The sequence below is a fragment of the Haliaeetus leucocephalus genome, unplaced genomic scaffold (genome assembly GCF_000737465.1).
Source record: "Haliaeetus leucocephalus isolate CR32 unplaced genomic scaffold, Haliaeetus_leucocephalus-4.0 Scaffold395, whole genome shotgun sequence".
In the NCBI taxonomy this organism is placed as follows: Eukaryota; Metazoa; Chordata; class Aves; order Accipitriformes; family Accipitridae; genus Haliaeetus; species Haliaeetus leucocephalus.
This window is the reverse complement of record NW_010972831.1, coordinates 5,964,704-5,992,206: the sequence shown is the minus strand read 5'-3', so window position 1 is coordinate 5,992,206 and position 27,503 is coordinate 5,964,704. Positions and strand designations below refer to the sequence as shown.

At 44.0% G+C, this 27,503-nt stretch overlaps 1 protein-coding gene across 1 annotated transcript; it reads right to left on the bottom strand.

The window, feature by feature from the left end:
• Positions 1-880: 880 nt before the first annotated feature.
• YPEL2 (yippee-like 2 (Drosophila)) lies at positions 881-27,503 on the bottom strand. Its single transcript, XM_010573762.1, has 4 exons — positions 27,203-27,503; positions 8,507-8,550; positions 7,621-7,729; positions 881-6,239 (listed from the first exon to the last, which is right to left on the bottom strand). The coding sequence occupies exons 1-4, from the start codon at positions 27,317-27,319 to the stop codon at positions 6,150-6,152; spliced, it is 360 nt and encodes a 119-aa protein (XP_010572064.1). The 5' UTR covers positions 27,320-27,503; the 3' UTR covers positions 881-6,149.

The following is a 27,503-nucleotide window of genomic DNA, read 5'->3' as shown; positions in this document are numbered from 1 at the left end:
CGATGGACAAGCTCCCCCCATTATTCAAAGGAATTGCTCTGTATTGTAATATTGAAAGATCACCCTCCCTACATGCCCTCTTCCTTTCCGAAGCGCAAGCTCTGCTTCCCACGCATGAATTTTCTTTGCTTCAGGACTAGTGTGCATCGAACCCAGGAAAAAACCTCATTTGCTCAACTTCTGAAATGGACGTTTGACTTGCAAATACCCAACCGCGCCAGACAGCTTTACCAATGCTTTGGTTTAACTGTGAGTAACAGGTATCTCCTCCGCTCACCGCAATACAACTTTACAAGACGCGGAGCTACACAGTGAATTCTACCAACAAGCAAAACTTCCAGACCCTGGGGTGCTTTTCTGGCCACTGGGAATTTCTAGACCCATTCTACCATTGTAGGCACCGCTATGTAATGGTGCTGACAAAACCCTTCATCCACGGGAAATGATTTAACAAGAATTAGGGGCTCTTATTTCACGGGTTTCTTGTTATCGTTGCTACTTGAAAAATACCTTAAAATACCTCACAAAACAAAGTCCGTGCTTCCCTCGCTGCTCTGGTTTTGGGAAAGGCGCTCGGTTATGGTATGATGGCACCAGGCGGGTCAGCTCTGTCTCCTGGTCCATTTAATGTTTCCTCTTGTACTAAATCCTAGACTTCAGGGACTACGGATCATCTTTTTGCTCTGCCCCATGGGATCTTTGCCCATGACTGCAGTCCCTAAGTGCTGAAGTGATTCAAGTGCACACCAGGTGACTGCTCGGGACTGGCAGGTATCAGAAAAGAGGATAATCTGACTGTTTTCAAGCTAAATATAACATTTCTTGCTGCCTCCAATTTGCACACAGTATAGGAGATTAAAACAGAAACGTGGACCAGCAGTTTTAGTACTTGAAAATTTTATTTTCTCAAATGAGCACCAACACATATTGTAAATATGACAAACAATACGCCTCCCTCTAATACTGAAGAACTATATACAACGTACAAATACATGAAAAGGTGAAAATCAATTATTTGAAAACAAAAAGTTGCATTTATTACTGAAGCAAATGACCTGAAAGAATATGCCAAAAAATAAAATTAAAATAAGATCAGAGAAATAAAAGTATACACAATTTGTAAACACAAGAGCATCAACAGACAGGCTGGTATTGGAAATATCGTCCTTTAGTTTTGTCAGTGGGGAAAGCATTCCCATTTCCTTATGAAAAACAAAACAAAGGATACATACAGTTCGTAACTATGAGAATAGCTTATTTGTGGTTGTACCTTACACAATGCCATTCTGCTTGCATTTGAATATGTTGATTTTTTTTTTCTGAATTCAAGATGATTTTGTTTCCCCTCTTCTGCTTATTCTTTTTAAACAGGATTCTGCAAAATCTATGTCTAACGTAATTGTTTCTGAGCATTTAATTTCTGAGGCCTCTCACCTGGTGAGAAGAGCTCCTTCCCACTGTGCTGAGCTCTGGTTCTCGCCAGTCTGTTTACCCAACCGGCTGCCTGGGTGTCATCTCTTCATCCAAGAACTGGTTCACATGGAAACATGATGCTCCTCCCGAAACAAGGAAGTGCAGTGAAATGCATGATTAACACACTCTCACATACCAGTTAGAAAAATGCATACAGAGAAAATTCTCACTTGATCATCACAACAACAACAGATTTCATTCGTAGGGTTTTTTTTTTCTGTATGTTTTTAAATCGTGTGCACCAAAAACAGAGAATTAAAGAGTGTGCAACAGTTATTCAGCACTGAAAACAGCTCCTTGCTCAGCAAAACACAGTCCAGTGGTTTGTGCTGTTGGTCCACTTTGGGATAAACAAGAGACCCAATAAATTAAAAACGAAGAAGGGGAGAAGGGGGGAGGTTAAAGACAGAAAGGAAAACAAAAAAAATGAACTTTACTGCCAGAGAGGTAAACTTTTACTCTAATTTGTTATGTAGCAGCCTGGTTTAAAAAAAACCAAACAACAAACAACAAAAAAAAATTCAAAAAGAAAACCAGGATCCATGTCCAAAGACTTACGTTTTAGTTTAAAAACAATGACTAGTTAGAAATCTCCATCCTCTATCCCTGCTGCTCCCAAGCAATGGGAAACAGCGATTCAGAGGTTGCAGCTTATATTCAATCCTGTTTTCTAAGTCTCAAATCTACTTCACTCCAGCCAATACTGGTGCAAGAGAAAATTTCAGGCCCGGATCCTACAAACCAGATCTCCTCAGGAAAGTCGTGCCCAGATGGAGCTCCACCGGCTTTTGTGGAACTCCCTGTGGCATCACGAGCTGACACGGGACTCAAGCTGCCGGACGGGACCTCCGGCACTGACTGAAGGTGTTTCAGCACGTAACTCCAGACACTGGAGCACTCCCCGAGTGCCTGCAGCTACCTCCCGTCCCACACATCAGTACCTGCCCGGACCGCGGGCTGCTGTCCGTTACCCGGCCACCGCCTCTGCCGGAGACCAATTCTGCCAGATGGAAGCGGGAGTGACTCCCCTCTCCTGCCACGTCCGGAGGAAAAATGGATCGACTTAAGAGGACAACGTATATTATGATTTTTGTTTCCCTTTAAACATATTTTCCAACAAATACAGAAGGAAACAGTATCATTTATAAACAACAAAAAAGTGCTCTCAGGGAAGGGCTCTGAGAAACAGCACCAAATATATTATTTTTTTAAAAAAATTAAATATTATTTACAAAAGTATATTTCACAAGATAATGTTTTTTTTCTGCTTTGTATATATTATCATCTGAATATTTATTACAGGGATCAGGGTTTCACACCAGATAATCCACCAGAGCAAAACAATTTAAAACTTACTCAAGTCTGAGCTTTGGGGTAGACAGGGGTGATGTAAACTCAAGGGTGCACCCAGCTTGCCAGAGACGAGGCTGCCACATAAAAAAAAAAAGCAAAACTCGCTGCTGTTCATGTTTTCTCGAGGATGTCACCCAAGGAAAGCAGCACCATGGGCACTCGGTGCTCTGCGTTCAGGCACTGCCTGCCCAAGGAGGCAGTTTCCATGGGCCGCATCTCCAGCTCAGAAACAACGGTCCCACCTTGCTCACCCCAGCCAGTAAGGAACCGGCTACAGTCAACTCCCACGACCAGAGGGATGCAGATAGTGAGGTTCTTTGGTTATGCTCTGAATATATCACTCTACAAGTCATCAATTTAGCCTGCACTGATTGCGGTAGCCACTAGCATACAGATCTGATCATCCTGTCTGGTCACCAGCTCCCAATTCTGTCATGTGTCTTAATATAGCAAGTCACAGATGAGTTAGCAGCGGACTAAGAAGTACTTTGTATTTAATGGACACATAGCAGAGAACAAACGTCAATGAGCCTCGCAAGCCCGTTTTTCCTTATCTCCCTGTACAGCGTATTAACATCACTCTATAGATAATTCTCTGGGTTTTGGGGATGTTCACAGGCACACGTATTTTTTTCCTATCAGGGCTTGAGGCCAGATTCTCAACAAGTGTGAATCTGTGGATGCTGATGGGACAAAACCAATTAAAACCAGATTAAGATCTTCCCATATTCAAGCTTAGACTGGTTGCCATTAAAAGCATAACCCCTGTGAGCAGTTAAAAACAGCCTGATCTGATGGATCATCGCCCTTTCTTGTCCCAAATATATGGATAAAAACATTTACATCTGGTAGCGCTCTGTAGTAACTGTTCTTATTTCTCAGAGCAGTCCTCTAGACAGGCCTACCTTTTATATCGCTTTTTTATAGGCAATCACTATAAACACCAACATAAAACCATGAGCCCCTGTGTGCTCTTTTTCTCAACCTCATATTAATGATTTGGGGTTATCCCTTACTTCTCCAGTTCTAACCAGACCTCTTTAAAGGCTATGTATCTGGGAAGACTGAAGAGCTCTTTAAAGAATGCAAATTACTTCTCACTGGTCAAAACTCAATAAATTGTCATGGATCACCAACCAAAGGACAGGAAAATGGGACCAGGTCAGCGCCAAAGTCACCAAGATAGTGGCTACTGCAGAATTTTTGATTTCTACTAGATTTTTATCACTGAAGGGAATGTGGATGATGGAAGCAGAGACGATCAGAAACAAAAGCTGAAGCAACTGTTACACAGCCACAGCAGAAAGGGTGAAGGCAGAAGCCACCTCCTAACAGGCTACCCGCAAACCGAGCCAACTCCATCCATTGCAGGAGCTGCAGCCAGTCTCCATCTCACTTCTCTCTCCAAGGTTGTAAAGAACAGTGGTTCAGGAGAAAAAAACAGCCTTTGCTTAGATGGGCCATCAGGTTTGGGTTTCAGCACAAGGACCTAACACGTAAGTTCCACCCTGATCCCTAAGTAGCATCTCTGCTCACATCCCCTTCATTTAACAGCAAATTACTTTCTCACCACCAGCCCTCCGTCCTGATCCACACGGCTAACTGAGTCTCCTGGGGCTGGGGGCAAGCGACAACAGATTACAGCTCCAAAGCTTCTGTTTCATAAGGAGTTACAAACCCCTGCACAATAATCTTTCCTTCTGGATTAAGAAAGATTTCCCCCAATGGATTAACCTACTTGAAAGAATTCCACAAACAAAAAGAAAATTCACTCAGAAAGATAAAACTAATTCGGTTAAAATAGTCTTGAGTTATGCACCAGATACTGGCTGGACTGTTGCAGAGCAAACTTCACATTGTCATTTATGTCTAACGCAGCTCCCCTCTCACACATGATGCCCCTTCCCCACCAACCACTTCGGGAAGGTCCACAGTAATTAAAATGGAAAAATTAAAATAGGAAGGACTTGTCCCTTGCAGTTATGATGCCCACATGTACCCCTCCCCTTTAAACTCCAAGGCATAGACAATTTCAGGGGTAGGGGGAAGATGTTTAATTTCTTTTTTCTTTCCCATTCCCCCTGTGCCTGCAACAGGCTTCCGGGAGTGGGAAAAGGGGGGAAGATTTTGGGGAGGATACCTCATGGCTTGAAATATCCACCTGTGCAATACTGCTACAACTGCCAGGCTCCTCTGCTCCCTCCTCTACCCCACTCTTGCACCATTTCTCTGCCAGGCTCCAAGAGTGGAGCTGATGACTGTGGCCTGGGATTTAAGAAAAAGATTCTGTAACAGCATTTTCCTACTCGCACTTGTGAAAGATTGGTAAAATACCCCCAAGGATGCTCAGTGGAGGCCGGGAAATCAAGGGGTACCCTGCATTACTAAGTTTGTCCCCATCCTCCTCTACGTAATTTCCTCTTTCTTGCCTAGCACGTGCCTTTCCCCCCCCCCCCCTCATATTTTCTAAGCTGCAGCTCCAGCCCCCTTGTGCCTTAAGTGGTTTTCTCCTCCTCTCTGAAGGGCTCTAGAGTCAGGATTTGGTTTCTCCAGCTGCGAGGATGCTCCCCACAGCTGTGCTCTGTTGGGACATTTGGCCTACCTACCCTGAAACAGTGAGAAAAAGGAGAGGCAGGGAATCTCTCCAGCCTTCAGATCCTTCCCCCCGCAAACAACAAGTTCATAAATGGCAAACAAAACACAGATTTGCGATTAGCTTGCGGGGGGAACTGGTTATGACTTGTGCTCAGCCGGCTTAGACTGAAGCTCCACTGATGGAGCAGCGGTTTTACAATTCGGAGAGAACGCAGCCGTGAGGTATTTTTCTGTCCATTTAGACAAGTAGATAGTTTCAAGCCTTGGTTAACCAGGACTTCAAGGAGAAGTACAGTTTCAACTTCTGATGACTTCCCTTCGGGCCCACTCCCCACTCCCTATCACCTTCTCCTGCCCAAAACTTGGGTCTTCCTCCCGCACCGAGACCTTCTGATAAAATGCCGCCACAGAGCCAACTTCAGTTTGTACTTAAACATTCGTCAACATGGAATGGCTGTCGGGCATTCGGTGCATTCTCTTAGCCAACGCCAGAACAGAGAGAGAAGCAGCCAGGGTCAACTCACAAACAGATACAAAGCAAAAGAGACAGAGAGACAGAAATTTAGAGGCCAGTCACCAATAAAGATGGAGAAGGGTGTGAAGATGCTCCCAAATTGCAGAGCCTCTAAATGCATGGAACCAAGCGTTCAGTCACTCTCTCACTCTTGGATATAATGTTCGGTTGGATGGCATTCTCTTACACGCTGGTAGGGCTGGGCTGTTTCCATTCAATCCCAGCCATTATCCTTGATCATGTGAGCTAGTTCAATGATGTATTTGCCTTCTTTATACTTCTGGCTGCTTTCAAAAGCGTGTTCCTAAAAAAAAGGAGAAAGAATGAGATCAAGATGATATTTGAAGGTAAAGTCACGGTTACAGATCAGGTCTTGGAATGCTGGTACAAGTCTTAGCCTTGTCTACAGAGTGAAACAGTCAAACTGCAGGTCCTCCTGTTGGCTTTCAGGAAAATTACGTTGGAAGAATCTTAAATCCTGCTTCTAGCTGTCTTTTACAGGCTGGAAAAAAAGAACAATCGGCACCGTGTAAACATGCAGCTTTCTGTAGGCCAATGGCAACTGCTCCTTGAACTATGCTTTAGGAATCATTGGTGATAAAATCCACCTCCTCTCTCTAGGGTGATCTGAGAATTTATTAATGTTTGTTAAGAACAGAGGTCCTCTGATGAAACATGCTGTAAAAGCACTACCAGCGGGACGAGATGGATTATGGTAAACTTCATGTGGAAATGGAGCAAACAGGCACCAAGGGATGAGAAGGACCCACTTTAAACAGATGTATGCTTGCAGCTACAGAAACATGCAGTGCTTCAATACTGCAGAACTGAAGGAGGAGGAAATCTATGGGATCCCTAACCAGGAGGGACTCCCATTATTGAGGTTGCGTCCTCAAAAACAGTTCAGCTCTGCCCAGGTGTGCTCTTTGCATGCATGTAATGCATCTGAAAGAATGTTAATTCTGTTGCTGGAGAGACTTGGGCTTACTGCTGTGTTTACGAGATTTTGTATTTTGTTTTACAATAAACTCAATTTATGTACTTAGTGTCCTTCTCCATTTGTGAGATCCATGCTGTGTTTCTGCATGAATTCCTACTGCATCAATTTTTGATGCTTTACTTTTTATAGCCTTTCAACTGATTTATTAAAGAATATTTCTGTCCAGAGGCCACAAATACAGTATATGTTTTGTTTAAACACTGGTCGAAATGTTTTGACAAACAAGTACACTGTGTGCCTCCTGAAGCAGAAATTATGATGTATCATAAGCCTGTATTTGAAGGTAATTGAATTTATGACATTTAACATTATATGGATCATTCTATTATTCTGATATCATCTGGGAAAAAAGACAATATGAACCACAAGACTGACTGAAGTTATCCTCATTTATGTCAAGTATCGCTAAGGGACACCCACCAAAACCAGGCCCACAGCATATATTCTTAGTAAAAAAAAAAACATTAGCCACGAAGAGTTCCTGCGCTGAAAGGATGCAACAAACACAAGACAGGAGGGAAAATGGAAACGCAGGAAGGAAAAAAGACGTGGCTACAGACCAGAACCCACATTTCTCGTTCACAAGTTAATGGCCTTTCCACGAGACCACGTTACCATACACACACCTTCAGGAAGGGCTGGAGCAAAGATGTTCACAGGAAAAACAAATGATACTGATACTCACATATTTCCAACCCAGTGTGGTTTTGCAGTTTTCACAGTAAATATCTGCAACTGCATGTAATCCTGTTAATAACACCCGCTCCTCTGCAGGGCCACAACCCACATTAACTCTGGGGAAAAAGGAGAGATGCTCCCTATTAGTCTTTCCACATCAAGATGCTACAATGAAGCTGACAGCAATTTTATTGCAGTATTTGAAAACATAAGCAGGAGGTGCAGGACACTGAGTAGCACTGCTGTGCCTGAAACAAAGATATCTTGCAGTTCCAGAACAAAATGGTAAGGTAAAATAGAATTTTTAGTCAACTAAAAATTCTATAAAGCTTTGAACGAAGATTAATAACATTCTAGTAAATTGCACTAATTATTCATTTGAGAAAGATTTTCACTTTCAAATTGATAAAATGGTACTTTTACTTTCCCAAATGGAAAACTGAAAAATGTAACTGAAGTCAGCAGTTCTTCCAAATGACATCCCAGCGGTGATCTCACCAAAACTGTTTTCGGTTATTGGCAAAACTACACTTAATTTTTATGCTAGCTCTAAAAAGTAAGTTTGTATTTCGATATCATTTATTCTCTACATTTACAAACTTTGACTCCTTGGTCCAACTACATTCTCTGAGAAGAGAATGACTCATCTGTTAGCTCTTATTTCTCAGTCTGATGACAAAACCTCCACCTTTTTCTAGCTGCTTATCTGAAACCTCAACATGATATGAATCAGTGCTATTTCCTGCCTCTTTCTTGAACCATTTTCAGCAAGCTCCCAAGTCTTAGGCAGAGGTTTTCTAAAGGAAGGCTATCCTTTTGTTTTCTTTTTCAGGAGGGTTTTCTTAAATCTATCCTAAGAGATGCAGAGGTGACACATACAAAGTTATACTCACACTGAATTGAAGAGGTATGCTCGTCCTTGGCTTCCTTGAAAGGACTGAAAGGCAAGAAAACAAAATTCAGTTGGCTGGTTGATAGAAATAAGGCTAAACCAGGACCTGCCCTCAACGACTGCATTAATGGTAGTTATAGCAACTGTTAGCCAGGGCCTGAGAAACGCACATCGTTACAGTCTTTGAGATGGAAAGAGCACAAACCGAAATGTCAGGAGGAGATGAGCACTGATGAACAGAGGTCTCATCCTGCAGATGGGAAGGGGCCAGCTGCCTCCAGTTCTAATATCTGCCCATTTCACAAGGCATACTGGCAGCCCACTGAGAACTTCACCTGATATTACCAGCATTTCCAGTGCCGTACAAGCCCAACGTACTTTTCAAGAGCTAAGCTGTTTTCTCTCCTATATCCCAGAAATGTCTATCTTCACCCTTTCAGTTCTGTTTATGAATTTCACACTAATGCCTCAACCTCACCTAATGCAGCCTTGCTGCCAAATATTGATTTGAATCTCTTTTCTAAAACCAAGGTGCTCACGGAGGCTTCCCGTTGCACTGCCACAGTTTTGAAACACCGCTTTTGCACTTGACAGCACGTGAATTCCCCTTAGGAAGACTGCACAGATGGATGCTGAACCAAACTGAGAGATGGGAACCTATTTGTGCAAGGTGCTGCGCACACAAACACAACTGCTACTCTAACGATTTTACAAAAGACCTTAGCCTTGCTGGGGTGTCTGCAAGCCTTCACATTCCTACTGATGCCAGGGAGATCTTCAGGACTGATCTAAACATAGGACGAGATACAACTGCATAGAGATGAACATGAACAAGAGAGAACCACACAGCAGCAAAAACACACCAGGTAATCACCAGTCATGGCACATCCTCTCTGTACCACGTTTCCTCAGGATCTTAAAGCATCACCATGAAAAGGCAGCTTTTTGAAGAGAGCGGGGCAATGCCAGCCCGGCAGGACACTCCAGGTAGCTGGGACACTTCCAAGAGCCAGCAGGCTCCATTTGTGTCAAGTCTGTAACATTACCCTGTGATGGTGCCTTGCTTACAAGAGCTGGTTCACACATAGCAAGTGCTACCTGCATTTTTAATGTACTTTGACAAACACTGAATTAAACATTTCGTGCTTATGAGCAAGAGCACAGTTGCTTTCTGTACACAAGTTACCTTATGAGATACCTCAGGGAATGTATGCACTGAGGGACAAGGAGTTGGGAAAGTCAAAGAGCAGCTTTTCTGGACCATTTAATCCTTTACCTTACCAGGAACCTTGGAATATTTAATAGTTTTCTTAAAATCTCAGCTTCTACAGATAAGCAATGATTTCAGACTAAATACCCTTAAAAGGGGGGAGACAGAGTTTTGAGAGAAAAGAGACACATTCAAGGTTTTACGTCCCTGGCCCACTAACACTGGTCATCTATTTAGTTAAGAGCCACCCGACCCTGGGGCAGCACAAACGTGCTCTCCCCACGTCATACAAAGCAATCTCGGGGGGGGGGGTGTGGGGGTGTGTGTCCCTGCCCTTCTCAGGTTGTCCCCTTCCATCAGTCCAGCCCTAGGGATGGATGTACCCCTAAGCTTGCCCAACCGCTGCCTCATGGAGGAGCAAAGTCAAAGCCATGCCTGAGAACCACCAAGCCTGTGGATGGATCTGGACCCCATTTCTTACATCCACACACATCTGCATTAATCAACTGCCTCCTCTGTGCTGGGAAGGCTGCTTCATGTTTCCAGCTAATGGTCCTAATTCCCAGAGCTGGGGTACCAACCCATTAGTTCCAGCGAATATTTCTTGGGTGCTGCTCGGGCTAATGGCAAGCAGCTCTGTAACAGTCTGCAAGATGTTCTCTCCATCACGAGTCCTGTTCATTTGAAAGGCAGAGAAGGAAAATTCACTCACCAGCAGGAGAGAACAAAACACATTAAAGGCGTGATTTAAAACTGCCATGACAAGAGAACAAGTACAGTCTGTCACGGTGTTTAGCCTGGTGTCCTTGTTGGTGTCAAGGTACTCTCCAGAAGTGGTGAAGGCCCACTGGAAGATCCCCAATTGCAAGAACGTATCCAAAAGTCTCCTTACCACAGAGCAGAGGCACCTCTGTGGGCAAACACAATGCCACGGGGCATGCAGGCAGGCAGCCACAGCCAGCAGCGAAAGCTGCCTGTGAGGTCTGGATGGCAGCAAGGGCTCTGCCAGCTATAAAGTCACTGCCTGGCAAAAAAATTGACTCAGTCCTGGAGGAATAACTGTTTTTCAGAGACATCTGAAGCCCAATATTAGTTGCCACCCAGGGCACAGAAAAGCCACTCTGGATTCAGAGAGGATGCCTGAGGCACTTGGATATCTCTTTCACTTAGACAAAAGCAGTGCCCTGAGGAATGCCTCTTTTCTTGGGAAGGAATTAAATAGGACACATGGCTCAAGCATGTTTGTGTAATTGCATTTATTAGAGAAGCTTCTTTTAATCCTTCTGCAGCGCTCAAGTTCTTTATTACTGTTACTGTCAGATGGCTGACACCCCACATGCCAACTAGGTCTAGCCTGACTGGTACAAAACACACACTGCATTGTCTCGGCATCCTGTGGGGTGAAGTAGGAACCCACACAAAGCTGATGCCCCCCAGGCCAGAGAGAAGAGTCCAAGCCAGACCCATGCAATGCTCTACCTTGCTACAGCAAACAGCAGGGGCACTGGCCACCCATGCTGCAGAAGAGGGATACTAGCCTGGAAGGATGGACTGTGGATGGGGTACAGGGATGAAACAGAAGGTCCCAGAGCAACATGTGTGCCATCAAAGCAAAATGAAAGCAGATGAATCTTGCTAACCATCCAGTCCTTCCCAGTAAATACTTTTCCATAAACACCAAAGTGACTAAGTTTGCCAATAACAACAACCATGGGAGCAAAGTTTTTATTGGTACAGAAATAAGATTTTCCATTACTGCTGTACAAAGGCCTGTCTTTAATAAACAACAAAACCAAACCCATCAGCTTTGTGTTCAGGGCACACTGGACACTATTCCAGCCCACCCCCAGGGGACAGTAGCATCCTTTCAGAGGTGCCCGCCCTTCCTTCCAGCTCAAGCCAGTGCTTTAGGGTATCTAAGGGTGGTCACTGCAAAAAAATCCCATTAATTATCTCCTGCCCAAGCGGAACTTTTCAACATACCCCTGCTCAGCTTTCAGTGCTGCTGCCTGTCTTAATATTCACCCACCAGCTAGCTAAGGATTTGGCAAATCATATAAAAAGAAGCGAGGGAAGTCTGGCAACTACCTCAAGCTCACCATTTGCTCTCTGCAAGACTAAGCTGACTGTATCTTAATAAAGGTAGCACAGGCAGGTTTTATCTGGGTGTTGAAACCTCAACATTTTCCGGAGATGCTCCTTCTCTTTTGGCACTCCAGAAAAACTTGGCACATGCTGTAATGGACACTATGAAATCAGAAGAAACAGATACACTTATACACAAACAGACGTTCTTTTCTTTGTTTTTGTTTTGTTTTAAGAAACACACAAGGAGATTTCCACAACAGGCTTGGTTTTCACTGGTGACAGTCAGCAGTAAGACCTACTTTCTGTGCTATGCATTTTTTCTATGTAGATTTTCTTGATACACATTCAAAGGTGTATCTCACATGCATGCTTATAAATCCAGACTTCTTCTCTATAACAACAGCTCCTGGCATCGCTTTCCAGCTGAAAGAAACGGAAAGGATTTTTTTGTTGTTGTTTCCCACTGAAGGCCCGAGCACATATTTTTCTCTGAACTGCTAATGCTCAGTGTCTGGCTGGAAACATATCTGTATATGCCAGCAACGAAACTCTCCCTCCCCATCCTGCTTAAGCCCTCTAAAAAACTATACACGCTTTTGAGATGTGCAACACATAACAGCTTATTCCTCTTGACTAGCCATCTTAAAAAACCTTCCCTGCTCCTGGGTGCTCCACTCAGCCTGGAGGCATCTAAAAGCTGCAGGGCCTAAGGAGTGCTGATTTGAGTACCCAGGTGGGAAACCACAAGCCTAGAGTCAGCTATTTGGCTGCAGATCCTCGCCTGCCAAGCTGTCTCTCGTTACTGCAGAAGCTCCATGTTAAGATGCCTTTGGCAGCTGCTCTGGTTTAAGAAGTTCCTATCACCCAATTTACAGACACTCATTATGGCCCCCTCAGCTGTGCTGATTCAAAATTAGATCTGTGAAATCATTATTTTTAAAAACAAATACTTTGTGGGGAGTGGGTGGGTTTGAGGGAAATAGCTTTTTCTCCTTGCACCATATCATGGATCCAGTTTAAAGGGCAATCACACAGACTACTTAATAATCACAGTATGGGGGCAGACACGAGTCGTTCAGAGTAGGAAGTTCTCAAACTAAATTTGCTGGCAAAGAACCACAGTGCAGAACTGCAGCTCTAGTGAGAGACAGTCTGCAGAATAGGGAGTTTGAGTTTCACAGACGCCGTTAAACCAGATCTGCCACAGAAGGAAATGTAACATACAGCCAGCATCTAAGAAGTGCCAGCTCCTTTGTGGCAAGACACATTCTGCTTGCTAGAGACGGACTCAGCCTGCAAGGCTCAAAGCTGAATCCTTGTAACATTCAACACCCATGACCCTGGGAGCTGTCATTTTGGTTTAGTCCGTGTGTTATATCTGGCCACAATCCGAAGCGCTGAATCTACCACTGTGTTTGCTCTGAGCAAGATGCACGACTCCTTCAGAGCCTTCTTTGGTGGAGCAACAGCAGACAAGACAACCACACACACATGCAGAGAAGGGCTATGCCCCTCCATCACTCCTGCCTCTTTCACATTCCACCTGCCTTCCCACCGCCGTCCGACCTTTGCACTTGCACATTCCTCTTACTGGTGACTGCTGGAGACACAGAAGGAAATTTTTACATTCAGTCAGTACAGCCAGGGAAATGCATGAATTCTGAATGTGCTCCAAACACGCCTACACACCATACCCCTTTTCCCTAGTACCTACAGCTTCTCATTCACTGCACAGCCCACTCAGCAGTTCCACACACTGAACAGATGACAGGATTAATACCCCAAGTCTTTGTGACAGCATTTGACAATAGGCTAAACACAAAAAGAGCTGGCTGGAATCATCTGGAAAAATAGGAAGCAGTTGCCAGGACTAAACGGCTACATACTGATGCTTGTTCTCTGCAGTCTGCAGTAGAGAAAACCCCCACTTACCTATATCCAGCTGGCAGCCTTTAAGAAACCAATAAAACAAAAATGAAAAGGCAACTGGTCCCAAAGAGGTACAAGAGGAAAAATGAACAGAGTGTGCCCCTCCACGCTATGCTCTTGAAAGCTACAAATAAGTCTCACTGCAAGGATGCAAACAGAACAGAGGGCCCAAAGCCACTGCCAGAGATCAACAGCAGTCAGCACATCCTGGGCAATGTGAAACGGTAGCATCAGGAGAAGCCAAATTACCACAGCCATCTGGACTCTTCAAAAAAAGGACATGTTTTCTGTGCTTGTGATATCCCCAGTGGGACAGAGCAATTCAGGAAGAGAAACCGTATTACGAACTCCCGGGTTTAAGAGGCACTGAAGTCTGTGTGAGAAAAATTCATCCAATGATCAATTCAGAGATAGCTCTGTTATCACTTAATTCCCACCTACACATACAACTTTTGTTTTTAAGTTACTACAGTCATTTGCACAACACTGACTGTAAGATTTATCTATTCTTGCTGCTGATTTAGCCCTTAAGCATCTAAGGATGAGATGTTCTCATAAAATACAATTTGAATAGGGAGAGGAGACCTTTTAAGTACGACCAAAGCATGATGTCAATCCAGCTGGAGTGCACGTGAGTTTGCGTATAAAGATATGCTCCCAAAACAGACACTCTCCTCGCACTCATCCTGCTCCCTCCAGCACTTAATCCCAATCCCTATCAGCTGCTACCCCACCTAACAACCAATATCACACAGAAAGCTCTGCCTTAATGGCACCTTTCAAGCCCTATTAATTATGGCAATAATGATTTGATTAAAAAGATAAGTCCTGCAACGTGTTTAGAGGAACCGCTATACCTGGTAACAGCACTAAGCGTATGATGACTATGAGGAAGTTACTTGTGAGTCACTGCGCAGTGGAAAGTAAGTTGGGAAAATATAACTAGGAAAATACCTGCTGAAGATTCTGGGGTCTGCCCTAGACAGCACGAGCCATTTCAACCATCTACTTGCATCATACTCAAGTATTTCCCAAGGGAGCATGAGTTCAATTACTTGGTCCCTGTATCCACACAGACTAGAGAGACCTCCTCGGGGTTCATTAATTCCACCTTGTTCTTCCTCACAGAAGGGACAGTCAATGATCAGATTAAACTGAGATTCAATTTTGCTCCAATTACACGAGATACAGACCCATGTCAAGGGAACTGGTTACATTATTCCACCTCGTGCACAGATGTGACCTTACCCTGTTCAAACTGCATTCCTGAGTTTTAATTGAGTTTTAACATGGGTCCTTAATGCTATTTAAAGCCCAAAGTCGATATGGAATTAGTGGACCGAACTCATCGCTGAAGTTATTCAATTAATTCAGCACAGCCTTATTCCCCAGCAGTTTACATTGCTGTGCAAATACACAGTGAGTAACTACGAGTCTGCCATGTTTCAACCTAGGAACAGCTACATCTGAGCAGTTTTACACCATGTTTGTGTCTCGGGTTATGTAGTCTGTGAGAAGGAAGGTGCACAGACATGAAAGATGAAAGATGTTACTACATTCTTTTTTTATTCTGATGGGAAATGTTATTAGAATTTTTTATTCTGTCTCCTGGCAGCAGCAGGTGTTCATTCAACCCCCGTGTTCCCTCCCCACCCAACATAAGCAGGGGCGAGCTGTGTTTCTGATAAGAGGCTTTTGTCCTAACGGGAACCAACTCAGCACTTTCACCACACAGGATAGGTGGGGAGAGACTGCAGGCAGACAGTGCAAAAGGTCTGAACACACACCTGCAAAAATACCAGCAGGCTATCCCGCTGGCATCACCTCTGCCTCCTGTAAAATAAATTCTCTGCTGCTCGGAAAAGGCTGTATGGTGACGCTGTCAGGGAAAAGGCAATGTAATGGAGCAAATTATCAGTGACTGAAGAACCTCACATTTCTGCTACATCTCACTTTTGCAGGGAAAGCATCAATGCCGGCTTTGCGTGCAAGAGGAGAACGTTTACCCATTGGAACTGTTTCACGTTGCACAAACAATGCTGCATGAGCTGGGTCCAAGTCCTCTGTCCCCTGTGCCACAACCAGAAGAGACAAAGGGCAGACTTTCCAAAAAGGCTGAAAGAATTTAGCTATCACCACCATCTGAAGCCATCTTCAGACCTACTTGGACCTCCAAGGGCCCTTTACTGCTCATGCAGCTTTCACATCACGGACTCTGCTGTGCTCTAAGTCCAAGTGTACCAGTGCCATATGCCAGCCTCCCACCTCCTGATCCTTAAAATGCCCAGCTTGGCTCAAAATTCAGGCAAATTTAAGTAGTAGTTGATGTTAAATTTTTTTTAAAATAAGGACTTTGGTTTAGTTTGTTTTTTTAAAGTGAGATTCTCTCATCTTTTCATGTTTCTAGAAGCTGAAACTAAGAAAAATCAGCACTCTTCAGAAGACTTCCAAAACTGCTAAAGAAAAAGTATCATGAATGGCAAAAGGACATTTCAGCACACACCCTGCAGTGTTATCTCCGTAATATCAATGCTGCTCAGGAAAACGGAAAACAAACGGGACTATACAGATGCCCGATCCCATCGGAAGCGAGCCATGAAATGCTGCTCTGTCCTTTCATTGGAGCGCTTCTCGAACATACGTCAGCACAACACGAAGGTGACACCAATGCTCCGATGAGGCTGTGTTGCTCCCAGGCAGACAGGCTGTACAAACTGATTTAAATGGGTCAGGATCCAGGAGCAAATTCCCAGTTATTAATTCTTGTGTCAGTATGACTGTCCCTTATCACTAGAGGGGAGAGCAGGAGATTTCTTTCAAAGGGAAATTTTACATTGCAACTGCTGAAGAGAGATCTCTTCTGAGGCTTTGCAGTTAATGAAGATTACTAGGGAAAGAGAAATTGCCTAAAATTGAGATTTTTGTTTTTCCTCAATAGCACAGATTTCTAACACAATTTAAGCCACCACTCCGCTAAGCTAAAACCTCAGCAAAGTTCTATGAAGCATCTAAAAATTCAGAAAGTAGTTGCAAACTGCTCCGTCCCCTTCTCCCTCCAACGTGCCTGGCAGGCTGCCCTCCAGACTTTGACTCAGTTCAAACGCAACACTGTTAAGTCTCATCATGTTATCATGAGTCCTGTGCTATTCAGCCTCCTTATTAAAGCCCTGGGCTCCTGGACTCTGCTCTTATTTATTTTTAAATGTGTTTCTAGCCCGCAGACTTCAAAGTGAAACTTCAAAATGTGAATGCTAAAGGCGCAAACAACTGCAGGCAAATAAAAAATACACCAAATTTATTACTTCTATAAACCTTCACAATATTTTGGGGCTTCTCTTGTGATTTTGATGGTTTCTAGTTGGTGCTGCTGTTGTGCTTCAAAAACTTGACTTTAAGATGAAAAAGGATGGAAATACTGTGGGAAACAAGGCAGATACAGTATTTACTTGTAAAAGCAATTACTCTGATTTATTTAGGGGGCACACAAAATCAGAGCAGCTTCAGGAGACAGATCCCTCTCTTCTCTGCAGCCCAAGCAGGGAGGATAGATGCGTGTGACGAAAAGCCCTGCAGCCCCTGAGAGCAGGGAACACAGGCACTGCATCAGGGAGCGACTGCTCCCTTCCTCTCCTGTTCAGCTTCCCTCTGCTGAAGGAAAATCCATTCGTGCACTAACGCAGCACTGGTCAGACCAGAAGAAGAAGGGCAGTGCAGCTTCCGCAAGCATGGATGGCTGCCCCATGCCCCCACTTCAGATCAGAGGTCTTGCAGAGTGGAAGGGAATCTAGCATTGAGTTCTTTGATCAGGTCCAGTCATCTTCTTGTGGGGTATACACTTCTCCTCTATCTCTTCCACTACTCCTTGCTGCCAGGGAACAAAGTGCTGTATAACACACATGTATAGCGCAGGTAAAACTCTATTCTATCTCATGGGAAACCAACCTCTTTTGAGAAGAGAGTTAAAAGAGAACTAGGCTTTTCTAATGATCTCCATCAACTTCTGGAACTACACATGTATTGACACCAGACTGCTTAATCAGGCAAAAATAAGAGCAAGTGCAATGCCTAAGGAGCATTTTTAACCCCATGGGAAGAGGGAGTGGGGAGAAAGGGTAGGCATGTGTCTTAGAGAGCTGCTTCATTTCCCACATAGAGCACTCCAAACGATAAGCCAAGATAGCCTGCAGAAGCAACATTGGATTAAAGAGAGGAAGCCACAAATTCACGCACACAGAAAAGCCACAGGTTAATTCCTGCTGGACAATAAGTAGAATACCACTTGCAACAGAAGACCGACATTTACCCAATGATAAAACAAAGAAAACTACCAAGGTATGTATGCCTGCGGGCAGAAGTGATGTTTATTCGTATGAAGTGCACCGAGCTCCTCCCAGGAGCACTGCTGTGAGCCCTGAAGAAGGGCAGGCCATCTCCCACACGCAGTGCCTGAAAGGAGATGGTAAGCTCCACATTCACTGTCTGATCTAGATGACACGGGATGGCAGAAGGAAATGAAAATCCGCATCTTCCAGGTCTTCATGCCGGGCCTCGGGCCATACTGCTGGTTAACCCTGATCCCTCCACCTCCACGGCCTCATTCCCAACAGATACCTGCATTCCCAGATCTGCAGGAAGTTCAAGGGAGTCGAGACGAGTTTGGCATCTCCGGCACTTAAGTCATCGGTGACACCCATTGAATGCAAACCTTTACACTTTGGTATGTAGAAGGGCAATACGGAGAGAAGCATTTTTTTACTTACTGTGAAAAACTACGGAAGATGACAACAAAGCGCAGGGGTGTCTTTCTGGATACAAAGAGATGAAAAATGCATTTTATTCTGGTGAATCTGCAATTGCTATATCAGCAGCTGTGGGGTTTTCCCCCCATTTTTGAGTGCTGCTGTCTTCCTGTAGGTCGATGCCAGCTCAAAGCATCCAAAAATGAAGTCACTTTAAAAAGGAGGGGCAAGGGGGAGCACAAAGCCCTTTCTTTCCACATTAATTATTGCTACTGCATGGGTTTTAGAGATAAACACAAGACAGAACTGGGTTGGAAGACGGAAACTGCTAATGCAACAAGTTATTTAATTAGCAGCATAATAGTGACTGTCCGTGTATCAGTGGAACACTGTATTCCATTAATACAGCCGCTAAGCTCACAACAGCACCAATGCTGACAATGAGAGCAAACTTGCTTTTCAGCAAAAGCGGATCTGTCCAGGGCAGCAGCTCTTCTCTGTCCCTGGATAAGATCCACTGCAGTGAGATGAAGCCACCATACGTAGACCTTACTGCTCAGAAGGTTCATTGGAAGTTACCCTTCATTGTTTAATCTGTTGCTTAAATTCTGAATGTTTGTCTCTACTATAAAAGAAGAATTGTGGTACTGAAATGTATTTTATTACTGTGCATATGCCCTCTATGGAAATCGAACAAAAATGTGTGCACCACAGGATAGGTCCCCAGACACCGAGGTCTCTCAGCCATGCCAGAGTGCAGGGCAGGCCCAGACTCTTACAGATCTGAAGCAGACCACATGTGTACCCATGCCCGCATTTCTCCCCAGACTCCCCTCTCAGAGCTGGGCTGGAATCGAGGTGTTCATATTTGAGATACTCCATAAGCAGCTAAGCTTAATCTGATTTTAACTCATTCCTTCTGTCGCAATCACTGCTGAAAGGACAGAGATCACTGGAAATCTTTAAATTCCAGGTTTCAGGTAGAGAGTCTCAGTTCCTACTTTTGTTATTGCTAATTATTCTAACATTTGCGATTTCCATGCAAACACACCATGTATTTTGAGAGAGAAGACTCCGGGTGGAGTTTCCTTGTGTGCTCCAGCTTCAATCCTTGCCCATTTCAGTTCTGCTGGATGAGAAAAACTGTCAGGCCAAACACCTCTGACAGACGGATGCTGAGGCCCCTCTCCAGGAGAGGCCAGACTGCTAGAGATCTGCTTCTTGCTGGCAGACACAACAGCTCCCCTAAAACAGATGTGAAGCCCTCTGATAGCATTTCCTGCTACTATTAAACGAGACTGCAATAGAAATTACCGCAAGAGACTCCTCCTGAGAAGCCAGGGTCTTCTCCCCAGGAGGCAGTAGGTGAAAAAGCCCCCCCAGAATGTGCGCATGGGACTAAATTACAGATTAAACCAGAGGTCTCACGAGTTGTGAGACTCATACCTGCGTTTTTCCTGGGCTTGTTCTTACAACTATAAATCAGATTAAAAGTACACACCTGCATAGGAAGTTCATAGGGCAGTTCACCCCATCAGCAAGCCTTTGAGCCTGCTGGCATTTCCTCCTCTTCCAACTGCAAGGGCCAAAAACTGAAACACCCAGCAAACCCAGGAAGGCTCGGACCTGATCAACTCCATGCTCCAGTTGTTCAGGATTTGCAGCAGTTGCAGCAAAAACCCTGATGATTCACCGTCCTTCATCCCTGGCAGTTCCCTGGATAATAAATGGGAACAATACTTTATTTATGCCCAGGTCATCAATTCTAAGGCAGAGGAAGCAGCAGATGAAAGGAGAGTTATTTTCATAAAGAAAGTGATGGATTAGAAAAATCCATTTTTACCCTGTCCGTCCTCCTTGACAAGGAATTCTAAACTGTTTTGAATCATTACCTTTTTCCTTCTTTTTTGGAACAGAATGAAATATTTTAAAATCACATAGCAATTAATGGCTATATAAACACAATTATACAAGGAGGTACAAATTACCCTGGGCTCCTTCTATTAAACAACCACATCCTCACTAAATAAGAGGCCTTATCCTGACTGTCTTCAGATCCCATTACAGACAGTAGGAACTGAGGAAGCACAGTGACTTGTAGGGTAAGCCCCAGAGGAAGCAGTTACACAGGACAGAAAGATCTAATTTAAGTAGCTGTACTATGGAATAGGTACTACAAATACTCATTACACAGCTCAGATTTCATATGCTGACTTTTTCCTGCAAAGGGCATTTTTGTTTGTTTATTCCCTCTCAAATAAAGGCTGCTCAGAGCTGATGAGAGGTACTCAAATGACAGCCTTTGAGACTCACTCCCCTCCTCCCTGTTGCCATACAGGCCAGCAACAGCAAGGACAGCAAACACAAATCTGTCTACTAAAGGTCCTGGGGATGAGTTTGATTGCAAGAGTTCATCTCTGCCTAATTAGTGCTCAATCTCCTGGTCAAAATGCTGAAGGAGAAGGCTCCCATTTAACACCTTTGATGACACATTGTTCTACTGAGAACTGAAGTCCTCTCAACCCACGTTTAATTTTAAACTTCATGGAAGCCAAGAACTGTAAGATACCTTACCACAAGTTCACAGCAGTGAATTGGGAAGCTAAAAAACTCTAATGACTTCTCACGGAGCTGCTTTGCTCATCACTTACAGCTTGAATTCTAGCAATACTTGCAATTAAGAGCAAGCTCTGAATAATACCAAAAAGTGACAATTCATTAGGGAGCAAGAGCTGAAAAGCAGGATCCAAAAGCTGTAGGACGGCTTCTAGAAATGCGCATAAAATTGATAAATGAACAGAAGCTTACTGTGCTGAGCCAGTAAGACTAACAAAATTATGAAACGTGTACACTGTAAAGACGTTACTGCCGAGTCTGAGGCTGGAATGATGAGACCAGCCCTATTTCCATTCCTAAAAAGATGCTGAAATGCTAAAGATGTAGAATAGAACCATAAAAATGATACAGAACTGGAAAAACAACCAACATTGCACCATGACAAAGTTGAATCTGTTCAGCCTATCAAAAAAGTGATCAAGAGTGACCTTGGTTACTGTATACCACAGCCTTTTATAGAGAGAAATAGTACATACTATACATCTATTTCATTAGCAAGAGAAAGAAAACAGTGGCCAATGATGGGAAGCACAAGGCAGACAAACCTAAATTCAAGGTCTCCGATTTTTAATAGTAAGGATGATTAACCACTGGAAAAAATGACCAAGGGGAGTAGGGAGTTCTCCCTCTTGAAGTCTTCAAATCAAGACTAAATGCTTTTTGTGAAAGACATGCTGGAATCAGGAGGAAATCTGCTGGCCCATACTCTACAGAAGGTTGGATGTGATGATGTGATAGCTCTTCCTGGCCTTAAGAGTTCATTACCGTGAAGCTGGGAAACTTAAATTGGTATTTGGGAAGAAACCCCATGATAGTAAGAACTATACCCATGAAAAGGGAATACTCGCCTCATCCCACACACAGTTTTTTCCTATGATGGAAATGCAGGATTTTCACTTGACTGGTCTTGGACACTTACTAAATGCCTCTTTCTTTTCCCATTAGATTAAAGTTTTGAAGCAACCACGTCGTAATTTTAGGATTATTGTTTTAGCTTGTGTGCATGCTCCCCCCACCCAGCAAATAACTTTATGTCTTCAAGGTGAACTGACATACAAGTATCAGCTGGTTTGTGACAAGTAAAGCACTAAGAACATTACACACTGCCTTGCCCACATCCTCAGAAAGAAAAAAAAAAAACAAACCGAAAAGCCCAACAGTTGCTGCTTATTTCACCTACACATGGTGCATCAAATGCTTCAAAGTAGCTGAATTCTTCCACAACTTACCTGAAAGCCAGCACCAAAGTTTCAAATCCTTTTAAGATCCCCCAGTTGCAACACAGAGCAAAGTCTGACGCTTTCAGCATGCCATAACGCTCACTAAAAGGCTATAGTACCAACAAGCTCAAGCTCCAGCAGTCCACTAGCCAGGGAAGCAGCTAGGCCACAATGATTGGGAGCAAGGTTTGCTTATAAACCTTGCAACTCCTGTTTGAAAAGATAGAAAAAAGAGCTTCTAGAGTGTTCCCTAGCTAACAATCCAACCTCAACTGAGAAAGTCAGGCACACACAAGTTCTCTATTTTTTTCTAAACCCTCTGTGCTGGAGTAGCTGCAGCCTTTTGTGTTGAAGGATTTCACATTCATGTTCAGTAAGGGTCCCATGCAGACATCAAAGGAAAACATTAAACTTCCTCCACAAGCCTTAGGCTAACTTCAGAGGATACATCACTGCGTAATGTTTAGCAGTTGGATCACAGTAATTCATGAAAAAAAGAAACTGCAGGACGCCCACAAGACATTCTCTAAATATTTCCATAATCAGGGACATTTCTGCTCAATTACTGCTCACATAGCAAAAAAAAGTCAGCAACTGAGACACTAACACGGCTGTGTTTGGCCTGTATCTTTCTGCTCTCGTTCCCATCCTTTTTTACTGGACACCAGGTTCAAATGAATTCAAACAGAAAAGGCTGACAAAGAGTCCAAGTAGCACAGAGTAGGTAGAAACCAGCATCACATCTGCCACTTTGAGGAAGAGAAAAGATGCTGTTTACACTGTTGAATGTCTATTATGTTAGCTGTTCCCCCAGGCCCCACTAGAAAATGATGCAGAAGGCACATTTCTCAAGAAAACCCCCTCTACCTCCTTCCTGGGGAGGTTTTGCCACCATCAATTATCCAGTATATTTTTCTTAAACATTCTAAAAATCATGGGATGTTGTGCCTGGGAAGGATAAATGTAATAACAAGTATCTTTCACTTATTTTTTGGCAATTGGAAGGCATTGAAATATGCTTTTTAACTACAGTCGCCTGGCATGGTATTTTTGTTTTTACAGTAAAGCCAGAGAGGATTAGGACACACTGTACTAATTCATAAGAGCAGACGGTACCTGCTCCAAAGCTTTATCTTTCAAGCAGACTGGACAAAACAGCAGCATTTCAATTGTACAGGTGGGGAAAGGAGGAACAAAGACATTAAGTGACTTACTCAAGGTCACACAGGAATCTGTTGCAGGGCAAGGTTGAGTTCCCAAAGTCTCAGTCCACTTAGGCATTGGAAAAAGCAATGAAACAAGAGTATGTACTAAATTTGGCACAGATTTTTAAATGATGCATTGCTACCAGGGAACAAGAACCTCCACTCATGCTAACCCAGACACCAAAGGAACATATAAAGGAAAACTAGTTACTCACTCCACCCAATCTATCTGATCACCTTATATTTCCTAAGTCAATAAGACCTTTTTTGGCCAGACAATCCAACCCACAATTTAGATCTTATTACAAATCAGACACACTAAACCACTTTTTCCCTCTGGCTGCAGAAGATAAAAGGCCAAGTAAGCAGGCAACATTTTGGTAACCGTCTTCATGTAACAGCTTTGGATTTTCTTAAAAGCCTCAGCATCGATTATTTTCTTTAAATAGCAATGGCTTATTGAGAAACCTTCTACCCATTTTAATGCACAAGGTTTTCCTTAAGTAGAAAGGAAAGCAAAAACTGCCCTGCCAAGGCATATTTGTCAAAGAGTTTCAGATACCCGGTCCTGGCAAAACACTTTGAAGTCAGAGTAAGTTAACACTGGTGCTGAAGGGCTAAGAGAGGAAACTTGGAGATGAAGAGGAAATAAAGTATGGGCTGACACAGAACAATACCGGGATTCAGCTCCAGCTTGCGTTTCAGCCAACGGCATGAGCCAATGCTGCAATTTTTATGTATCCAAAGGAGCTGAAAGCTCATGGCATGCAAAGCAGCACAGCTCTCATGTGGTCTCTGCACAACTTGGGGCAAAAGGAATAAAGGAATTAATTTCATCAAGCCAAATCACCAACACCCTGCTGTTACATAAAAGCCTGTTTTCTGGGGAACGTTTCCAAAGATGGTGTCATTTGGGCTGTTTTGATTAAAGTGACATAGTCAGGTTCAAGATGAGATACACTGCAGACTGAGAAACACTCCAGTTTGACAAAATCTCCCACTCCCTTTCCAATCCTCATGGCACTTGTTTCTTCCCTCCATTTGCCACATTTTCATATGGAAAACAAGCATGGCAATTGCACTGCCTGGTTCTCAGATGCTAATATAAGGCTGTGATGAAAGAACTGCTGAAGGCCTCAGGGAAATGTTTAAAACCTAACTCAAACAGATAAAAAGATGACTATTTAAGTTTGCCTGGGAAAGTTTCTACACATATTGGAAACCCCTTGAGGCAGGGACTGCCCTTCTGTTCTCAGTTTAATAGCCAGTTGTACAAATTTTGATTGCACAATTACTTTTATAAGGTTTTCAATTATACAAAGAATGTATCTTATTAAGGTTTATAACCCTGAGAAATAAAACCTAAAACCCCAAATCCTTTGCATTTAAGCTGCATGGCCCGCTAGTACTCCACCAGCAATGCGGACTGAATACTATTACTAATGTACACCACAGTCTACAATGAACTTTTAGAACGAGCAGATACAAGCACTGCAGTACACTGTAGTTAATACGGCCACGATTCAATACACATAGCCTCATATTGTGCTTTCAGACCTTCCCTCTCATGTCCGTATTTTAGCAGTCAGCATTCTTGGGCAGTTTCTGCATGCCTCAACAGCTAGAAGCTCAAATTCCAAGCAGTCTGCAGCACTGGCATTGCCCTGCTGGAAGCTACTTACCTGCAAAGCTGGCTGCATTGCACAGCAGACCAGAAGGAGCATGGACATGGAACAAGGAAGGGAAGGAAGTGTCAAACGTGCAACTACTGGGCACGCATAGCCTTGTGTTCTCCCTGGCTGGGAACCAGCTATGTCAAAAAAAAAAAAAAAAAAAAAAAAAAAGCCAAAAAAGCAGAGCACAAACTCTAATCTACCATAAAAACAGTAAAACAAGCCTCCTTCCTTATCCAGTACAGCATCTTCTGCGTCCCAACACGAAATCCAACTGGCAACAACTCTCCCAATACAAAGGAAGGGGAGTCACTACCTCATTCTACAGATACCTCAACTGAGCACAGGAGCCTGAAGTCACGTAGCTGATCCAACAGGTTGAATGCATTTCATATCCAGACCTGGGCACAGACGGCTGTTGACATTTACATTTCAAACCTTCTTTCTGCTGAGGAAACGTACAACCTTCTCCTCTTTAAAAGCTTGAGGCTTTGCTGTCCTCAAGGACAGTTCTGCTAAGAACCACTGCAATTGTACCAGCACAAGAGGAGCTCCCATGAGGCCCAGAATGACTCAGAAGTGATAGCCTAATAGGAAGCCTGTCCATTCAGAAACTGCAAAAAGCAAAATTGTAGCAGTCTGCAATCAGCATTATTCATACCAGAATACTTAAAATTCAATTGTTTGGCATGGAGACATCACCACAGAGGTAAGCATCAGCCTGGCCCATGCACCAACCAAGAGAAAAAGGAAGGAGACAGCCTCCAACGGAAGAAGACAAGTCTGAACACCCAGCATGGTGAATCCAGAAGGACCTCCACAGCTGTTAAGATGTCAATCCTGTAAGGACAGATGCCCTTGATGCAAGGTGACACTTTCTAATCTTTTCTGTGCAAACAGAAAGAGGGGAACCACTACACACTTTCTAACGGGCAGAGCACCTCCGCCCCTTGTGATCCTGGCCTTTCTCTCAAGGCTGCTGCAAGAAGCTGAACCGGTTTAAGTTGCGCATGCACACACACACACAGCTCGCAGCGCAATTTCCTCTCATCTCAGCTAATAAATCTTATGGTGTGTCTGTTTTTTCTGAACACAAATTTTATAAGCTGAATAAACTTCATGGAACAGTTGACTGCCAAGGCAGCCAAAACCTGGAAACTTGATGCCTGACCACAGCCAGGCACTGCAGGCTCCAACAGATGCTGAGAAAGTTTAGTTTTCGCACTTCAGAAAGAGATCCTCTTACTGGCCTGCTCCCTTCACATCAAAGGCCCCTGCCTTAGTGGTTCTGAAAGCTTTTAATTTAGCTTATCCTCAAGACCCTTCCCCTCATGATTAACACATCAGAAGACAGGACAGAATCCTTCCACCCTCCCCAGCTCAGAGCACATCCTACCATCCATCCTTTGCTTTTTCACTGCATAGTGTCTTGTTAGTAGACTGGCAAAAATACAAGGGTTTGAGCAACAACTCAGCAGTCTTTGGAAAGCCATCTTACATTTTGGTAGAAGCATCAGAGAACCATCCCGTAAGTAGGAGCTTTAGTGTAGTTGCTTGGTACAGCTCAGAGTTTAACAGAGAGAACATCTCCAGACACTTCGCTTCCAAGTCATGACCATGCAACAACCCTTTCACTACGCTGACAAGCATGTACACGAACAAGAAGTATCAGAAAGGTAATTTACACAGTCCTGGCCATCAGTTATTGCAGTTTTACAGCTGGAAATGAGAGGGAGGAGGCAGTATCATGGGAAGAGACAGACCACCAGTAAGCACTCCAGAGGCCTGAATTTGGAAACTGGTCCCCTACAGCTATTTTCAAGACCTCTTAAAACAAAAACGGCAGCTCACAAATAGATCCTTTAGGCTGAGAGCCCATTTTCCAAGCAAAAACTGTGGTATCGGTTAAGGCCAGGCACTTCCACGGCAACTGACCTGCGGTGCGAGCGAACGCACCCTTCCGCTCCCTGGGGAAGAGGCGTCTGCCCAGCACCTGTGGGTGAGGTCATGCACGTACCTTGGAAATGAGCTCATCGTGGTTGGCAAGATGAGCCCTGCAGTGAATGCAGCTGTAGGTCCTGTGGCATGAAGGCAGATATGCCTGGAAAGTCTTGGACCTTGTCATCTTCACCATTGGAGCCACTGAGCGCTGTGTGAACTCTGGGGTGGCCCAGGAGGCACTCCCGCAGGACGGGTCGCACGGGAAACACCGGAAGACACAGGTAAAGGCCGTGGTTTGGCAGGTGATGGGTGTGGGGCAGGCTCCACACGCTGGTGACCGCTTCAGAGGAAGAGATTCGGTCAGAGGGAACGGGGGA

Coding starts and splice junctions, on each gene's coding strand:
- YPEL2 (XM_010573762.1), bottom strand. CDS start 27,319: ATGGTGAAGATGACAAGGTCCAAGACTTTCCAGGCATATCTGCCTTCA. Junction 8,551..27,202: donor ACGATGAGCTCATTTCCAAG/GTACGTGCATGA, acceptor CTTGCCTTTCAG/TCCTTTCAAGGAAGCCAAGG. Junction 6,240..7,620: donor CCACACTGGGTTGGAAATAT/GTGAGTATCAGT, acceptor CCTTTTTTTTAG/GAACACGCTTTTGAAAGCAG.